The sequence below is a fragment of the Lagopus leucura genome, unplaced genomic scaffold (genome assembly GCF_019238085.1).
Source record: "Lagopus leucura isolate 7727_CA_CO unplaced genomic scaffold, USGS_WTPT01 Super-Scaffold_100029, whole genome shotgun sequence".
NCBI classification, from domain to species: Eukaryota; Metazoa; Chordata; class Aves; order Galliformes; family Phasianidae; genus Lagopus; species Lagopus leucura.
In genome coordinates, this window is record NW_024962280.1 from 4677166 (window position 1) to 4692122 (window position 14957).

The window sequence follows — 14957 nt, forward strand, 5'->3', positions numbered from 1 at the left end:
TACCTTTCAGGTCCTGGATTTCTAATCAAGCCTGAGTGCTGGCGAGTGGATTCCTCCTTTCTGCCTTTTGAAGTCACTTTTGAACAAGAACGTGTAAGGAACTGAATCCCATTTTGATAGAGTGAGGTTTTTTTCTTACAAAGTAAACACTGCAAATGAAAAGGAAATGCCAGCCTGAGGAGAGGCTGTGTGCATCACTGCAGGATGCTGCTGAACATCATCTGATAAGGCGATCCCTATTGAAAAGTGAGTCTTTTAATAAAATAAAGTAAAAGTTAAATTTTATTGTCTAATGGAGGAAAATTCATCCTTAGCACACGGAGCAGAGCGAAGGACTCCATGTCTTCAACCAAGGGGTGACGTTGGGCTCTCTTCCTTTGCTCAGATGTGCCCAGCTGAACGAGCAGATAGCTGAGCTGTAACCCCAGCCAGCGTTCTGCAGCTGCATCCAAGCATGTGTGCAAACCACTGGACTCCCTCCCCAGCTTTTTCCTCACATATGTAGAGAGAAAAACGCTCGGCTGGGTGTTACTGTTTAAATAAGGCTATTTGAACTGAGCCTTGCCTGGACGTTTATTCCAGCTGGTTAAGGCTAATGAAGTGCAGGAGTGTCTTGCTCCAGGTACCCCACAGTGAGGGAAAGGCTCATTAAGTGAAGAGGTGGCTTGGGCTGACCTATCCATCAGATATCTACGGTGCTAATTCTCTTGTTGGCTGTGTGGCCATGTCTTTAGGGCTGATGAGGGACAGCTTTGTACTTCCCAGGCTCTGATGTTGCTCTGTACTTTGAAGCTTCTTCATTTTCCTCCTCTCCCTCTTCGCTGCTCTCCGCTTTTTGTTCTTCAAGTAACTGTCCTCCGTTTGGTATATGAAGTCTACAATTATTGCAATCTGCAATTACAAAGAAGTGTTAGAACCATGTCCCTTCCCCTATGGAAAAGTGTCAGAAACTTTTGCAATTAGTTTATTTCAGAGCTAATTGTCATTAGAAATTAAAAAACACGTGAAGGCACCCCCGTACAATTGGCTGGAGGAACGGTACGTGATTTCATACATTTTTTTTTTTTTGTCCCTTTCCATTTGGATTTCAATTACTTCACTACTGTGGAATAGACTTCTTTCATTGAAATCTGCACATTGAATGTGGGAATTTATCACAACTCTGTCTTTAAATGGCATTGAAAAACAGCCACTTTAAAAGGAAAGGATGATGAGGAAATTAATCTCAGGCAAGTCTTTCTTGATAAGGGAAGAGAACAGAGGCTTCTGGCATTTATATGCCAAAAATCAACACATGGAGAAAAATGAGTATTCTGCAGTGCCATGGCACGAACAATTTTTCTATTAAATCAAAATGAAGTTCTGAATAAATATGTTTTCCCATGAAATATAATTCACTGGAGAACACTGTAAAAGGAGAGATGACCTCCCTGTCCCCCGCAAATAAAAACATAATTATTCTAATAAAGAGAGTATTCAAATAGCTTGCAGGGGTGTCTTCAAAACCGAAAATGAATGTCCATAGTAAAAAATGCACATTAATAGTACTGTGTGCAGGTATTCTGTAAATAGGTGCTGTTCATAACTTCCTGGCTATCTCTCTCCATTCAAGCTCTTCGTTGGCTGCTGCAATGTGCACTGTTTCTGTATGGTGAAGATGAGACCCCTCTCCCTTTGCACTCAGTTACACTCAGAACTTATATAATGTGGGGATCTAAGAATCAATCTTCCAATTGCATTTTAAGCTGTAATCTTAAAAAAAAAAAGTCCTAATCTGTCATCCTGACACACATTTGGTGGAGCTTTGTGTTGTTAGTCACAATGCTGAGCGTTGGCTGCAAATTAATCTGAGTAGGGCTCAGTGTTGTGTTTCTTCCTATATTGAGCTGCTGTGAAGGTGTTCCTTAGCCCTGATACGAGGGGCATGCATGCAGTGGGGAGCAAGCTAAGCAAGCAGAGGAGCTTGTGGACAGTTGCTTCTGCCCCTTGGGGTGCTCAGGAGCTCTGCCTCCTCCTCCCTATGGAGCCTACAGAAGAATCTGGTGGGCACGTGCTTGTTTGCTTGTTGTTTGCTCCTTTAGTGCTGTGAGGCCCTTGCAATGGGAGCACTCCAAGGTCAGGGCTGGCTCTGCTGTGATGTGTGAGCACAGTGGATTAGGGGAAGGCATCGTTATGCTGGGCTCATTCTTAAGGAGCTGAAATAAAAGCTCAGGCCATCACTGATCTGCCAGGAGCAGGCAGGAACGCTGAGAAAGACAAATCACTCCGTGCCAAGCTCTGGTCTGAGGACTCAGCCATTCTACAAACAACCAAACCCCCAAGGCTGTTCTGCAACAGACCGAATTAAAATGTCTCTGTGACTTTCCTCTGTGATTATAAGGAACCCATTAGATGTTGGGGGGAGGGCTTGTGTCTAAGAGAGCATGAAAGGTGTTAAGAGGAAGGGAAGTGGGAGGTACCAGGGAACGAGTGATGTCCCACTGCTCCATTAGGGCCATCCAGCACTGGGGACACCCCCTGAGCCCAGAGTGCACTGGTGCTTCTTCACAGCTCAGTTCTGGCATGTGCTTCTCGTGTTTACAGAATACCTGTCAGCTCCAGCACCCCAAATAAGTCCTAATATGGCATATCAGGGATGGAAATAATAGTTGCTTACATAATTGCAATGCTACTGACACAGCTGAAGAGCTGATGATGTTATTTGCACAGCAGTGATGACATTCAAACCCTCGCTGACTTACAATTACGCTGTATGCTCTGAGCTCTGCCATGATTTAAATTACCATGCAAACACAATGAAAATACAGTCTCTTGACAAGATAAAGGAGGAAAGGGGGTGGCTTAAAAATGCCTTTTTGGTGGCTGCAGTGTTCAGTAGTGCTTATTCATGGCTTTTTAGCTTGCACCTTTCATTTTAAGGAAGTAAATTGGAAGCATTATGTCCTGCCTTTTTGCCTTGATTTAAAACCTCCCTGTGCCCACTCTGCTGCTGCTTGGCACTGGTGAGCCACCTCTGGGGCTCTCAGGGGGAAATGCTAATTTTTAAAATCAATAGCTTCATTTTTTAAGTTTTTTTTTTTTCCCCTATAAGCCTTTTAAAAGGAATCTGTGTGGAGGAGAATATGCAGAAGGACATACGTCACAGCCAGCCCAAACGTGACTGGTATAGGGAAGCAGATTTGGAAAGGCTTTAGATCTGTTCCCAAGCACAGAGGTTGCTGAGCCCAAGGCTGTGTAGCTGAACCTTTAGCCTTTCTACAGGGTCAAGTGTCACTATACAGGGTAAAGCACTGCCAAAGCTCACCCTGTAAGGAGCCCTACAGGGCTGCCTCAGAGCTGTTAGAGGTGGGCGATGAAGAAGATCAGAGGGCTGGAGCACCTCTCTTACAAAGCGAGTCTGGGGGAGCTGGGCTTATTCAGCTTGGAGGAGGCACAGGGGAGACCTCATTGCAACCTTCTGGTACTTGAAGAGAGATTACAAGCAGGAGGTCTGATAGTGATGGGACGAGGGGAAATGGCTTTCAATTAAAAGAGCAGAGATTTATTATTGGGAGGGTGGTGAGGTCCTGGAACTGCTGCCCAGAGAGCTGTGGTTGCCCCATCCCTGGAGGTGCTTAAGGCCATGGATGGGCTCTGGGCAGCCGATTCTAGAAGATGGCAAACCTGCCAGTGGCAGAGATCAAGAACAAGATGATCTTTAAGATCCCTTCCAACCTTTCTATGGCTTCATTCACAGTAGGACATTTACTACTGTTGTTGCCTCAGAAGAGTTTCTCAGCTCTGTCATTCTCAGAGAAAAGCAGCTGGATGAGATGGGTTGAGTCTGCCTTTCCTCCGTGCTGCACTTGAAGGTATTTTTTGTACTGGTGCAGGGTGAGAAGGTGAAAAGCATAATTAGTGCACCAGAAGTACCTGGATGTGCTACAAGTCCATTACTCTGCTCAGTTCAGAGTTTGTTGGGAAGAGAAAAAGATCTGTGGCCCATGCAGGTACTGAGGTGATCAGTTCATTCTTAGCCGAAATGGTTTTACATTGTTCTCAAAGATTGAGCAGAATGTGTAGATACTTTATATTTTTAGAACATTGGTCTCATGCAGTTCGTGGCTGCGGGGAAAATACAGATCTGGGGATGAACTGCAGAGGGTCATGGAATGATTAAGGTTGGAAAAGAATGCTAAGATCTTCTAGTTTAACTGACAGGCAAGTGAAGGTAGGGTCTTGTCAGGCAAGGCGAGGCAAGGTACAGCTTTCAAAGGGATTAGGGTCTGATCCAGGCCCACGGGAAGATTTGACAGTGATATTACACGGGTCCACAAAATCATTGTGAATCAAAGGAGCAATGCACATGAAATATTTCTGACCCTGCCTTTCTGCAGGTTGCATCCCCTTTGCCCAGGGATGGAGCTGGCACTCTTGCTCTCCATCAGATTTCATTACAAGGGACTTCAGGAGGGCACTGAGCCCAACTTGCTCTGCCGAGCAGGACTTCCTGAGGAGTTCCCACCTCTTCTTCTGAAGCACCCGCTGCTGTTCTGCTAACACCCCACTGTAACTTCTCAATTTGCCCAAATGTGTCTGGTTTTGCTCTGAAATATGTACAATGCTGGTATGTTCTTTGCCTTTCCTTCCCTGGATAAGGCATCCCACGTATGGTTCCTAGTTAGGTGATATGCACTAGCTATGAAAAGAGCACATGTAGGCACCATCCATCACACAGGGTGGCTTTGTCCAAGTCCTGGTGGGCCACAGATGTCATGGAACTTGTCAAACTTGCAGTAAGGGGGCTGTTCCAAAGAACAGATGTTCATGTTTGATGGCTTACTGATGACCCAAAGGAAGTGCCAGGGCTTATTGCAAACTGGCTTGTGTTTTTTAAAATATCAGTGATAGTAGCTGCTAAAGAGTTCAGAGCAACACAAATGAAGGAGCTGAGATCCCATGAGGATGAACTCACATCGGAAAATAACAGTTTAGAAGAGAATGTAGGTGGATAAACAGTAAGCAGAATCTGTGAAGTATAAAACTCCAGAAGTATGTGTTAGGTGGATGCATCTGTGTATGGTCCCTTTTCTGCCCGAACATCCAAACTTTTAAAATCCTGATGCAAAATACAAACAAAATCCCAAGTTGTTCCTACCAATAAAGCTAGTTGGCAGATGGAGGAAAGAGTGTTGGTGAGGAAGTGAAGAAGACAATATTGATGCCAGTAAAGAATTACATTGGCTAAGAACCTTACAACGGAGATGGTTGGTTGGTACTTTACCAGTCCTTCTGACATCCCTGTCCAGCTCACTGTTTGCTGTGAACCATCCTGTTGACTCATGCTGTTTTTCACAGCAGTAACAATACCTGGTGGCAAGTGTTTATAGGGCTGGAGACCTTCTCTAGCAGAGGGCAGCAGGTAAACTGGCTGCTCATTTATAAGTGACAGCATGATTAGCAAGGGCTGGGGAAATATTTATCTAAATCCCTACACAGGGACTGTTAATGCCCAGAATTGCCTGTGATTTAGCAGCCAGGCAGCTGCAACCATCTACATTATTCTGATGTTTGAGACATTTACTGCTCAATTGCCGTATTTACTGGTATTTAAAATTATCCCGGTGACTTATCTCACCCTATGGCTTGGTGGAATAGATCAAAGCCTTTCTCATAACAAAACACTCTTTCCCAGTAGCATTATGAGTACTTCTATTGCAGCTGTGATGGCCTCAGAATCATAAGTGATATATGGTATTAGGCCAACTAATTTGTCTGGAAAAAACAGACAGGTGTAGAACTGCGAACTTGAAACTTCCCAGATGTGCATCAGAGCTGAGCAAAGCCTTGTATGCCCAAAAGCTCTCTGTTTCTTAGTATTCACGTCCCCTGGTTTTAGACTGCATTGCTGTCCTTGCTCTGGCTGGGAGATGTTCAGTGTGTGATTCCTAAATGTGTTATTTCCTTCCAGTATAACTGGGGTCCACACCAGTGCGGCATCTTCGCATCTCTTGTGTGTGAGAAGCAAGGAGCCAGAGACTAACAAGTCTAGGAGCTGATTTTAGGGACCAGGAGTACTGTTAACTCCTGAACTCCATTGTCACCTCTTTCTTATAGAAATAGCTCTGCAAATGTCACTGTGCTTTCACTGTCCCCACAGAGGTGCTGCATTTACTAATGGGAATTTGGTTGTGGACATTTCCTTTGTATCACCTCCCATACAGCAGGGGAGTTCTCATTTTCTATTCACACACTCTCCTGACTTTCTCTGCCTGGCTTGAAAATTTCTCTCAGTGCCAGGTTAAAAACCTCTTAGCCATAGTTATTTCTTGTGGCTTTCCAGGCTGTCATAATTCTAAGGTCATCCTTTGCAGAATGTTTTAATATGTTTTCTCTAAACTTAGCACGAAGCCAACCTTTGGCCAACTCTAATCAAAATTTAGCACCTCAACCTGGTTGCTCTGCTCTTTGTTTCCTTCACTTTCAGCCTACTCATATCAGCACCTCTAACATCATTTTCCTCTTCTATTTGCACTTTCCTCTCTTTACTACACACTACAAATTAGAATTCCATTCCTCTCCCTGAAAACCTGCTTCTTTTATCCTTAGCCATCCTTTGATTCCCCCTGCCTTTTTGCAGTGGATCCGTGCATTCCTGAAATGAAACTTGCCAAGTCATATGCACCCAATTGCACTAGCCAGCTGAGTACTATTCAGCAGTGTGTCTGCTTTCCATCAACATAGTGTGAATCTCCCTCCTTGCTTCTCTGGCTGACTGAGTGCCTGGCAAGTCTGTGGCCCTTTTCCATGGCTTGGTTTTCAATTAAGAGCACAGGTCACAAGATAGGTTTCCCCTGCTGCCACAAAAGGCAGAGGTGTAGTAAGCAGAGGTCAACCACTGAGATCTCTGTGCCTGGCTAAAAGATTACATAATGTTAGGCTAATTTTACTTCATTTCATATTCACATCTATTAGTGCCGTTTTTGTTACGTACTTATCCTTATGTAAGTTACATCTGTTCTTTTATTCACTCATCCATGTTTGCACTGTTTTCAGATTTATGAAACAGGCATTCCACTGAGCTCAGCAAATGATGGGCATAATAACTTATCTACATTGCAAAGTATGTGATGCCCTTGAGGTAAACTCCGATGTGAAGGTTTTATGAAGTGTCTCACATGTAGAAGTGTTTATTTGCCAGCTCCTGCCTGTCCTTTGGCTGTTCAAATGATGTTAAGAGGATCCTATGAAACCACTATGAAAGCCTAGGGGCTAAATGGAGAAGTAGAATTGCGTTATTATCTTCAGAGAAGCACAACCATATTGGCACCTGCTGCCCTATTTGGCTCTCCTCTCTTTGGATGTCAGAAGTTTACAGTTGATGGGCTCTAAAGTATTTATTTAATGAAATGCCTCTCATTGTAATATTGTGAGGCTTTATTAATGAATTCATAGAATTCATTCTTATGAGGCAGGAAAGCAATCCCTCATAATACTTCTCTTTGAAAATCGCAGAAAAGAGAAGGCTTTCTGGAGGAAAGGAGGGGTCTTCCTGCCCCTTTGTTTATCTCAGATATCATAAACCTCTCCACGTTTCCACAGCTGCTATAAAGTCCTGATTAGAGGACCTGATTCCTTGAATTATTCAGTGCCAAGCTTGATCGTGGGCCTTACCTCCGGCCGTGTGGATTTCCCTGAATTGCTGATGCATGGTGTGTGTGTGAGGGCATGGGGGCTGCTGCTCCATCCCATGGGAGCTGGCAATATCCGAGCTCACACACATCAAGGGGGATTCCCCAGAAATTCCCCAAGGGGGATTTCCCTCTGTACAATCCCAGAGAATAGGGATTTGGAGAGCCTGACCCAGCCCACGTTTCCTTTCTGTTCCTCAAGGACCCCTGAGCAGCGCAGTTTAGTCTCTGTAGGAGGAGGGTCCTTCACCTGTGCGCTCCAGCCAGGTCCTGTGGCTGGAGTCTGCAGCCCGGTAGTACTGAGAGAGGAGCGCTCCCAGCGGTGCAGTTCTCCTTTGTCTAGCTAATTGCTGCGTCGTTTTTCTTGCCTTTGTACTTAATGCTTCCGAAAATAATAAGCCCATCTGAAAAATTATTGAGCTTAAAAACATACATTTGTCAGTGAATCGGGTGAGTGGCGCAGCGCCCAAAACACTTGAAGCTATGGATGCGTTACCGCTTTGCCAGTCCTGTAAGTTCAAAATTGCTCAGATTAATTTCAAACTAATTTGATAAGCCCTCCGCTGTGACAAAGGGAGAAGTGTTCGGATGTTGAGCTTTGTGCCCGGCTATGTCAGATTTCAGCCTGAATGACTTTTTATGGCCGACTCTGGAATATAAAGCTCTGAAAGCAGTGGTTTGTAATGGCAGTTCTGACAGACCCTTTAACCATTTGGAAAATAAGCACGGATATAATTCTTCTGCGTTAGAGAAAAACTGTGTGTGCTTTCATTAGGTGCAACAGCTGTTTCTATTGCTACAGCCAAACTTCACTGGTGGTAGCGTAACTGTCAGCTTCTCCAAGTTCTGCATTTATAGCTGATTGTCTCCTAACTCCTTTATGTTCCTTTTCACTTTCCAATATATGTAAATTAGTTCAATAGCAAAAATACAAATAACTGTCTTTAACTGGATCTATGAGAAGCCTCTTTGGAGGTGCCTACAGCCAATGGCTCGTGATGGGCCAAGAGAACTGCTGGACAGTGGCTTAAGTCCTCTGATTTAGTCCCTCTTTGTAACAATCTGCTAAGGTCCTTTAAGCTGGTGTGACTTTCTTAATTAGAGCTGATTTAAATGATGCATCATAAAACCTGTCCCCAACCAAGAACCAAGCCCCATGTGTGCTTTTCTGCCTCCTCCATTAAAAAAGACAGTTTCTCTAGGAATACACCAAATATACTGAAATGAAATGTTGGAGAAAAGTGGAAGAGACATATTTGATGACGTCCTGAAATAATACAGAAAAAGATTACGAAACAAACATTAAGTTCTGCTTGAAACAGGATGCCCCAAATCAGACACAGTTATTCAAGCTGTCAAAAATGAAATGCAAAATTATGTTCTCAATGCAAACAAATTTTGGAGCACCGCATTTTAAAATGGCAGAGAGCAGATTTTCAGGCATGGAGCAAATTTTATTCCTAAATATAGACGCATGCACAGCTTTGTGTGGTGTAATTTGGGATGCCTGTCCATTTTTAAATGTTAGCTTGATTTTTTGGTTAAGATTATATTGAAGATTGAAGTATCCAGAGAAAAAGAAAGGATGTATATAAAGCAGTATAAATGCACCAAAAGGGAAAAAATAAGATGTTTTACTGAATTTATACTGAGATAGTAGCCAGCCTCTTGGAATATGTGGAAAAACTTTCAGTACCACCAATAGCATTTAACGAGTCTTTCATACATTTTTTCATTTCTATGAACTCAGTCTAACTTTCAACCACAGCCTTTTCTCTGTGATCATTCAAAGTTGTGAAAATCTGGCACCTAAACTTGTCTAAAATCCCAAATTTTGGAAAAAAACTTGGAAAACTTTTTATCTAATACTCAGGTCTGTTGTCTATGAATGGAGGAAAAACTGCCAAAGAAGGGCAAGGAATAAGTTATTTGTCAGTATGTCATCGACTCTTTGTGTTCATGTGAACGTTGATTATATAGAGCAGAAAATAGAATTGTAATTTGTAATCAAAATTTGTAATTGATAAATGTATATGATTGTGTATTGCACCCAACGTTTGCATTGCAAAGGCTTCTCACACAATCTGCTGGCAGGTGCGAGAGATTTAGAGAATATCCTGGTGTGATGCAAAGCCAATGTGAATATTTAATGTTTGGTGGTGGTTGTTTTTTAAACAACCTCGTGAACATTCCAAAGAGATGAAACCCAGGTGTTTCTCAATTTTCAATGTGTGCGCCTTGGTTGCTTTCTGCAAATATTCAGTAGTTTGGGAACTCTGTTACGAGCCACCTATCTGAGGGCTGGAGCTTTAATCCAAGTGGCTCTGAGAGGCCCTACTCCCTCTGCCCCCGTTATTTTAGACACCTCTGTCAGCCCTCCTTGCCTTATGAGTGCTGATGTAATGCTGAGACCTGTCTGCAAGCCCTGGGACAACGTTTAGAACTGTCAGCACCAACATTGCAACCCTCTGTCCTCCCATCGCACTGTGGGGTGAATATGCATCCCAGACCCGATGGAGCTGCTGAATGTGTGCCAGAATGATGCTGTGACCTGATGGCAACATTTTCCCTTCCTGGTGACACACTGCCATCCCTGTTCACGGGAGGGGCCAAATGTCAATGGTGTTGAATGCCCAGAGCGAATTGCTTTGGTTTGAAGGGCTCTGTGCAAATACAAGATGCTTCTCTTACATCCCAACCCGACCTATTATTCATTACATGGGGTCGAATTCATCTGCGCAGAGAGCCAACACACTTGACAAATCCTGCAAAAATTGCCTTGCCCGGTTGCAGTGCAGAGCCTCAGAGAGGCTCACATGGCTGTTCTGTCTCACATGCCAAAGCCTCATTTGTGCTCCACTCAGGGACCTCATTTGTCCGGATGAATTTTGTTCCCCCACAGCTCGCCCCAGACAATTAACGCAGTACCTCGTACAACAAAGATAGAAGAGAATGACAATTACCAGCCTAAAACAAGCCATGCGGGTTTCTTTTCATTAACTAATTGCATGAGACTATTAACGTGGCCAAAGATCAGCAACGGGGTGAAAGCAAGAAATGAATATGTATTAGCATGCAGTGCCGGAGAGCTAGGAAATTTTGAGGCATGCGTTGGCTTTCAGATGGCACCCACTTCCCTTCCTGCTGTGTGAGCAGCTCTGGCTCAGGTGGGCATTTACTCCCCGAGGAGCAGTATGCTCCTCTGCCCTTTGCTGCAGGTTTTTACCTTCTCGATTTCATTCCACACACGTTCTTTATCGCTCCTTCTTCCTTCAAGGGTGTCCATGGCATCTGCCATTAACGACTGCAGCTGTGGCACCAAGATAAAAATTATCAGTGTGGAATTCGCACAGAAATAACTTCTCTAAATACACAGATTAAAACCTTATTAAAAAATCATTTGTACGCTGATGATTTTATTACTCATCTTTCACACAATGAGCATCGCCACCTCGTCTTTGCTTCAGCCATTAAGCTGTATTATTGTGGATGTAAAATACTTAACAATAGGAAAAAAAAACCTCTGGAAAATTTGTATTTAAGCCTATACGGCTTAAATATATGTGGTAAATGTTTATACTTGGTAAAGGAAGACTTGGGCTGTAAAGAATAGAGGTTCCATATTTCATTCTCTGCTGTCTGAGACATTCTGTGTCGTACATGAATGCTTTTTAGCATTTTCTCCCAAGGCTAATGCATCATAATTTAGGGCAGCATGTAAAACTGCACAAGAGGACAACACTAAAGCTGAGATGCTTTTACTGTAGCTGGAAGTATCTAGCTCATTTCCCCTTCTTTTACTATCCTCTTTCTTTGCAGACCCTTCCTCCTCCCCATCATTCAGCACAGCACACCATAAAAACAAGGCTGGCAATTTCTAGTGTAAACTGTGGAAAGAAGCTGTAGGAAAATACTTGCTAATCTGTGCTTAGAGGGAAGGCTAAAGTTCAGGTTTGTTGCAGTATTGCCTCAGCCCATTCCTTTCCCGTGCACTAGAAAATGCTTTGGGTGCTCTCAAATCAGAGGTGTGAGTCTGCCCTGTTAGATTTATTCCAAAATGCTTAGTTGTTGGTGGTGACTTCCCATATTTGCTGCTCATCACAAGTTTAGACAGACTGGATGATAATAACAGAGTGTGAGCATTCATACAGAAATTGACTCTTCCTGCTGTACCAAGACAGGCAGCGGTCTGATGTGAGCACAGGAGGAGATGAAACTCAAAATATCAGTGTTTAGGTTTATCTGAGTGAGTTACAAATGTGCTGCCTTGAGATTCAGGGAATGGACTTGTATTCACTTCAGCTTCGCATTCTGATTTGTGGAGTTAAGATTCCCTCTTTGCATCCCAGTGCTGGACAGAGGATGCAGGTGTCTTTCAAACCTCTAGGTTAACGTATGAGGGTTGGTTCTAGCCTTTTGTGGTGCTTGTGCAGCCATTAAGTTCATTTCATTGGCCCAAATGTCTGATTAAAAAAAAAAAACAAAAACACAAAAAACACGTTTTCAAGTTATGCATCAGGATTCATGAAAAACAAAACTGCAAATTTCTGCCTCTGACTCTGGAGTCAAGAAGCTGTCAGGAATTTTCCATCAGAATACTTTTATGACAGATAATCTCCTTCTATGATTCCGGAATAGACACAACTCACAGATTAAGGGTATTAAGGGCAGAAGGGACAAAGCACAAATCCTGTGTTAGAGTGGAACCAGGCAGGGAAGGGCAGGATGGCCAGGGTTTGTAACTGAAATGGCTGTTTGGAACCATCCCCATCCCATTGCCCACTGATTTGGGCAAGAAGGGAAACTGAGAAAAGTGGCCATTGAAGTTGGGTGAATGATGGGTGTCCTGGTGGAAAGGGCCCAGGATCTGCTCGGGTTCGTTTTCATCACTCAAAGTTTGTCACTGGCTTTGCTGGTAGAGAAAATGTGAATGTGACAGGAGGGGACAGTTGGCAAACCTCAGTAATTCTCCCAGAGCTGCTCTTTTTTGGAAAATCCCCTCCAAGGAAAAAATGCTGTATTTTAATATCTTGTCCTCATTTGATTTTAAATGGACTTTTTTTTTTTTTTTTTTTTCTTTCTTTCTTTCTTTCTTTCTTTTTTTAAACAAGCATTCATCTTGATTTATCATCTACAAATAGGATGACAGTGAAATCGTAAACCTTGTATGAATTTTGTTTGGGGTTTTTCCTCCTTTCTGTTCAACTGTTTGAGTTAACTGAGATCTTTATTCTCCTGGGGTCTGTGAATAAATACTCATCTAAAAGGGCCTCAGCTGAAATTCTCTGTGCTATAGATTAGGACTCTATTTATTTAGTTACAGGAAGACATTTACAGAGAAGAGTTTATAACTGAAATGCCTTTGGGATCCTTGCTGGATCAGTGCAAATTGCACTGTTATAAATTCAGCATGTTTTAAGCTTTATGCAACTTATACTGTGTGTGATAATAAACATTTGACATCTTTAGCATTTTCCAGCCACACAATTTAACTGCCTTCCTTGGTCACAAAACCGCTTCTCCATTTTACCAATGCAAAGTCAGAATGACCTCAGAGGAATTACTTTAAATTTTTATTGGCACAAGTGAGATTAGAATTCGGCCTGCTGAGTATTCTTCATGGAAAAATATCTTTAAAAGTACATAGATATCTCCTAGGAAGGTGCAGAGGAGTGAGGTGCAGGTGGAGGCTGTGGGTGCTGCCATCCTGTCCCCGTGGCCATGGGCACTCAGAGCACCCAGATAGAACCAAGATGGAGAGCAACTTTTTACAGCGGGGCAGATAGCGAGAGGACGAGAGAGAACAGTTCAAAATTTAAATAGGGGAGATTAAGGTTAGACATTAGGGGGAAATTTTTTTGTTTGGAGAGTGGTGTCCGGAGAACTGTGGGTGCCCATCCCTGGAGGTGCACCAGACAGGTTGGATGGGCCGTGGGCAGCCGGAGCTGGTGCAGGCAGCCAGTCCACAGCAGGGATTGGGACTGAGTGGGCTTTAAGGTCTCTTCCAAGCCATTCTATGATTCGGTTGTGATGTAATCAGACAAGCAGCTGCTAATGGCACCAGAGGAGCTGTGACATGCAGGCCGGTGCCACCAGGAGAGGCGAAGACCATTAATTACTCCACAGTAAAGTGGCTCTGCACGTTTGTGCTTGAAGCCCTGTGCCTTGATGCTGTGGAGCCTGAAGTTTCCTAAAATATTCTGGCTACAAAGCATCTAAGCCTCCAATTGCACATACAGATACAGTTTACAGGAAGATGACAGGATAAAGAGAAAAAAAAAAAAAGCGAATGCTGAATTGATGTATTTTAATGCTTAGGATAGAAGAGCTGGTAGAGATTCTCTGCCTTTGTCTTTTAGGAGTCATTTTCACCCTGGGCTCTGTAAACAAAGTACAGGGGTTTTGCTGAAGGATTTCTGCCCTGTCACTTAGATCCTGCAGGAGGGGCCCAGCCCTGCTCTGGGGGACTGGAGCCCTTGGAGATGGTCTGAAACCTTTCCCCAAAATGTTCCCAGGCATGCAAGAGCTGCACTCCAAGATACAGGCAGCAGTGTAATAGCCTGTGCCTAGATGGGGATGTACTGAAAATATTGCAGCCTGGAGAAAGCCTTTCACTGAATTATGTACCAATAACTCCAGAGCCTTTAGTTGGCCTTGAAATGTGGGCTGGCTGAGGTTTAATACTAGCAAACTTGATTCAAATTGAGAATATCTTGTAGGAACACAGCTCTGTGTTGTGCTGCTGCCTCTTGTCTGCAGTCCACCTCCTGTGGCCGCAGGTTGCTGCTGGTCCCTGCAGCAAAAGGGGGATTGAGAAATCTTCATTCTGCAGTGCTCAGAAGCCCTGTATGGCTGCAGGTGGATCCCCATGGGCTGCCTTTGGGAAGCCCAAGGGTTTTCAGCAGACCATAGTTAGATCTCCAAAACTGGGCTGCATTTACATGTGGGACAGAGCTGGGATTGGGAGTATCTTGTCTCCTCTCCTCTGGTTTAAGCAGATCTGGCCTGTTGGTGCAGATGGCTCCTGATGTTAGGTGTCTCAGTGTAGCACAATCGGAATAATTGCAATCATTTTCCCAGGCTGATTTGGGCAGGTTTGGGAGAAAAGAAGAGGTTTTAAAAATATGCCTACGGATGAGTCATGCTGGTTCTGTAAAAGTCATCCTTGCAGGTGATTAGCACCTCTGACAAGGCATTGCAGCAGGATTTTAAAGCTATGTCAGGTCCACACATTCAGAAAAATGACCCCCTGAGAAAACTGCAGCACTGCGCTTTGCCCCGGCCCTC

General features: G+C 43.7%; 1 protein-coding gene across 1 annotated transcript in view; it reads right to left on the reverse strand.

Annotated features, from left to right (window-relative positions):
• Positions 1-690: 690 nt before the first annotated feature.
• Positions 691-14957, reverse strand: part of SPATA16 (spermatogenesis associated 16) — an 87380-nt gene continuing 73113 nt past the window's right edge. Inside the window, exons 11-12 of the mRNA XM_042881041.1 lie at positions 10897-10980; positions 691-891 (exon numbers count right to left, since the gene is read on the reverse strand). Coding sequence (XP_042736975.1) covers positions 691-891; positions 10897-10980 — 285 coding nt within the window. The remainder of the gene's footprint in view (positions 892-10896; positions 10981-14957) is intronic.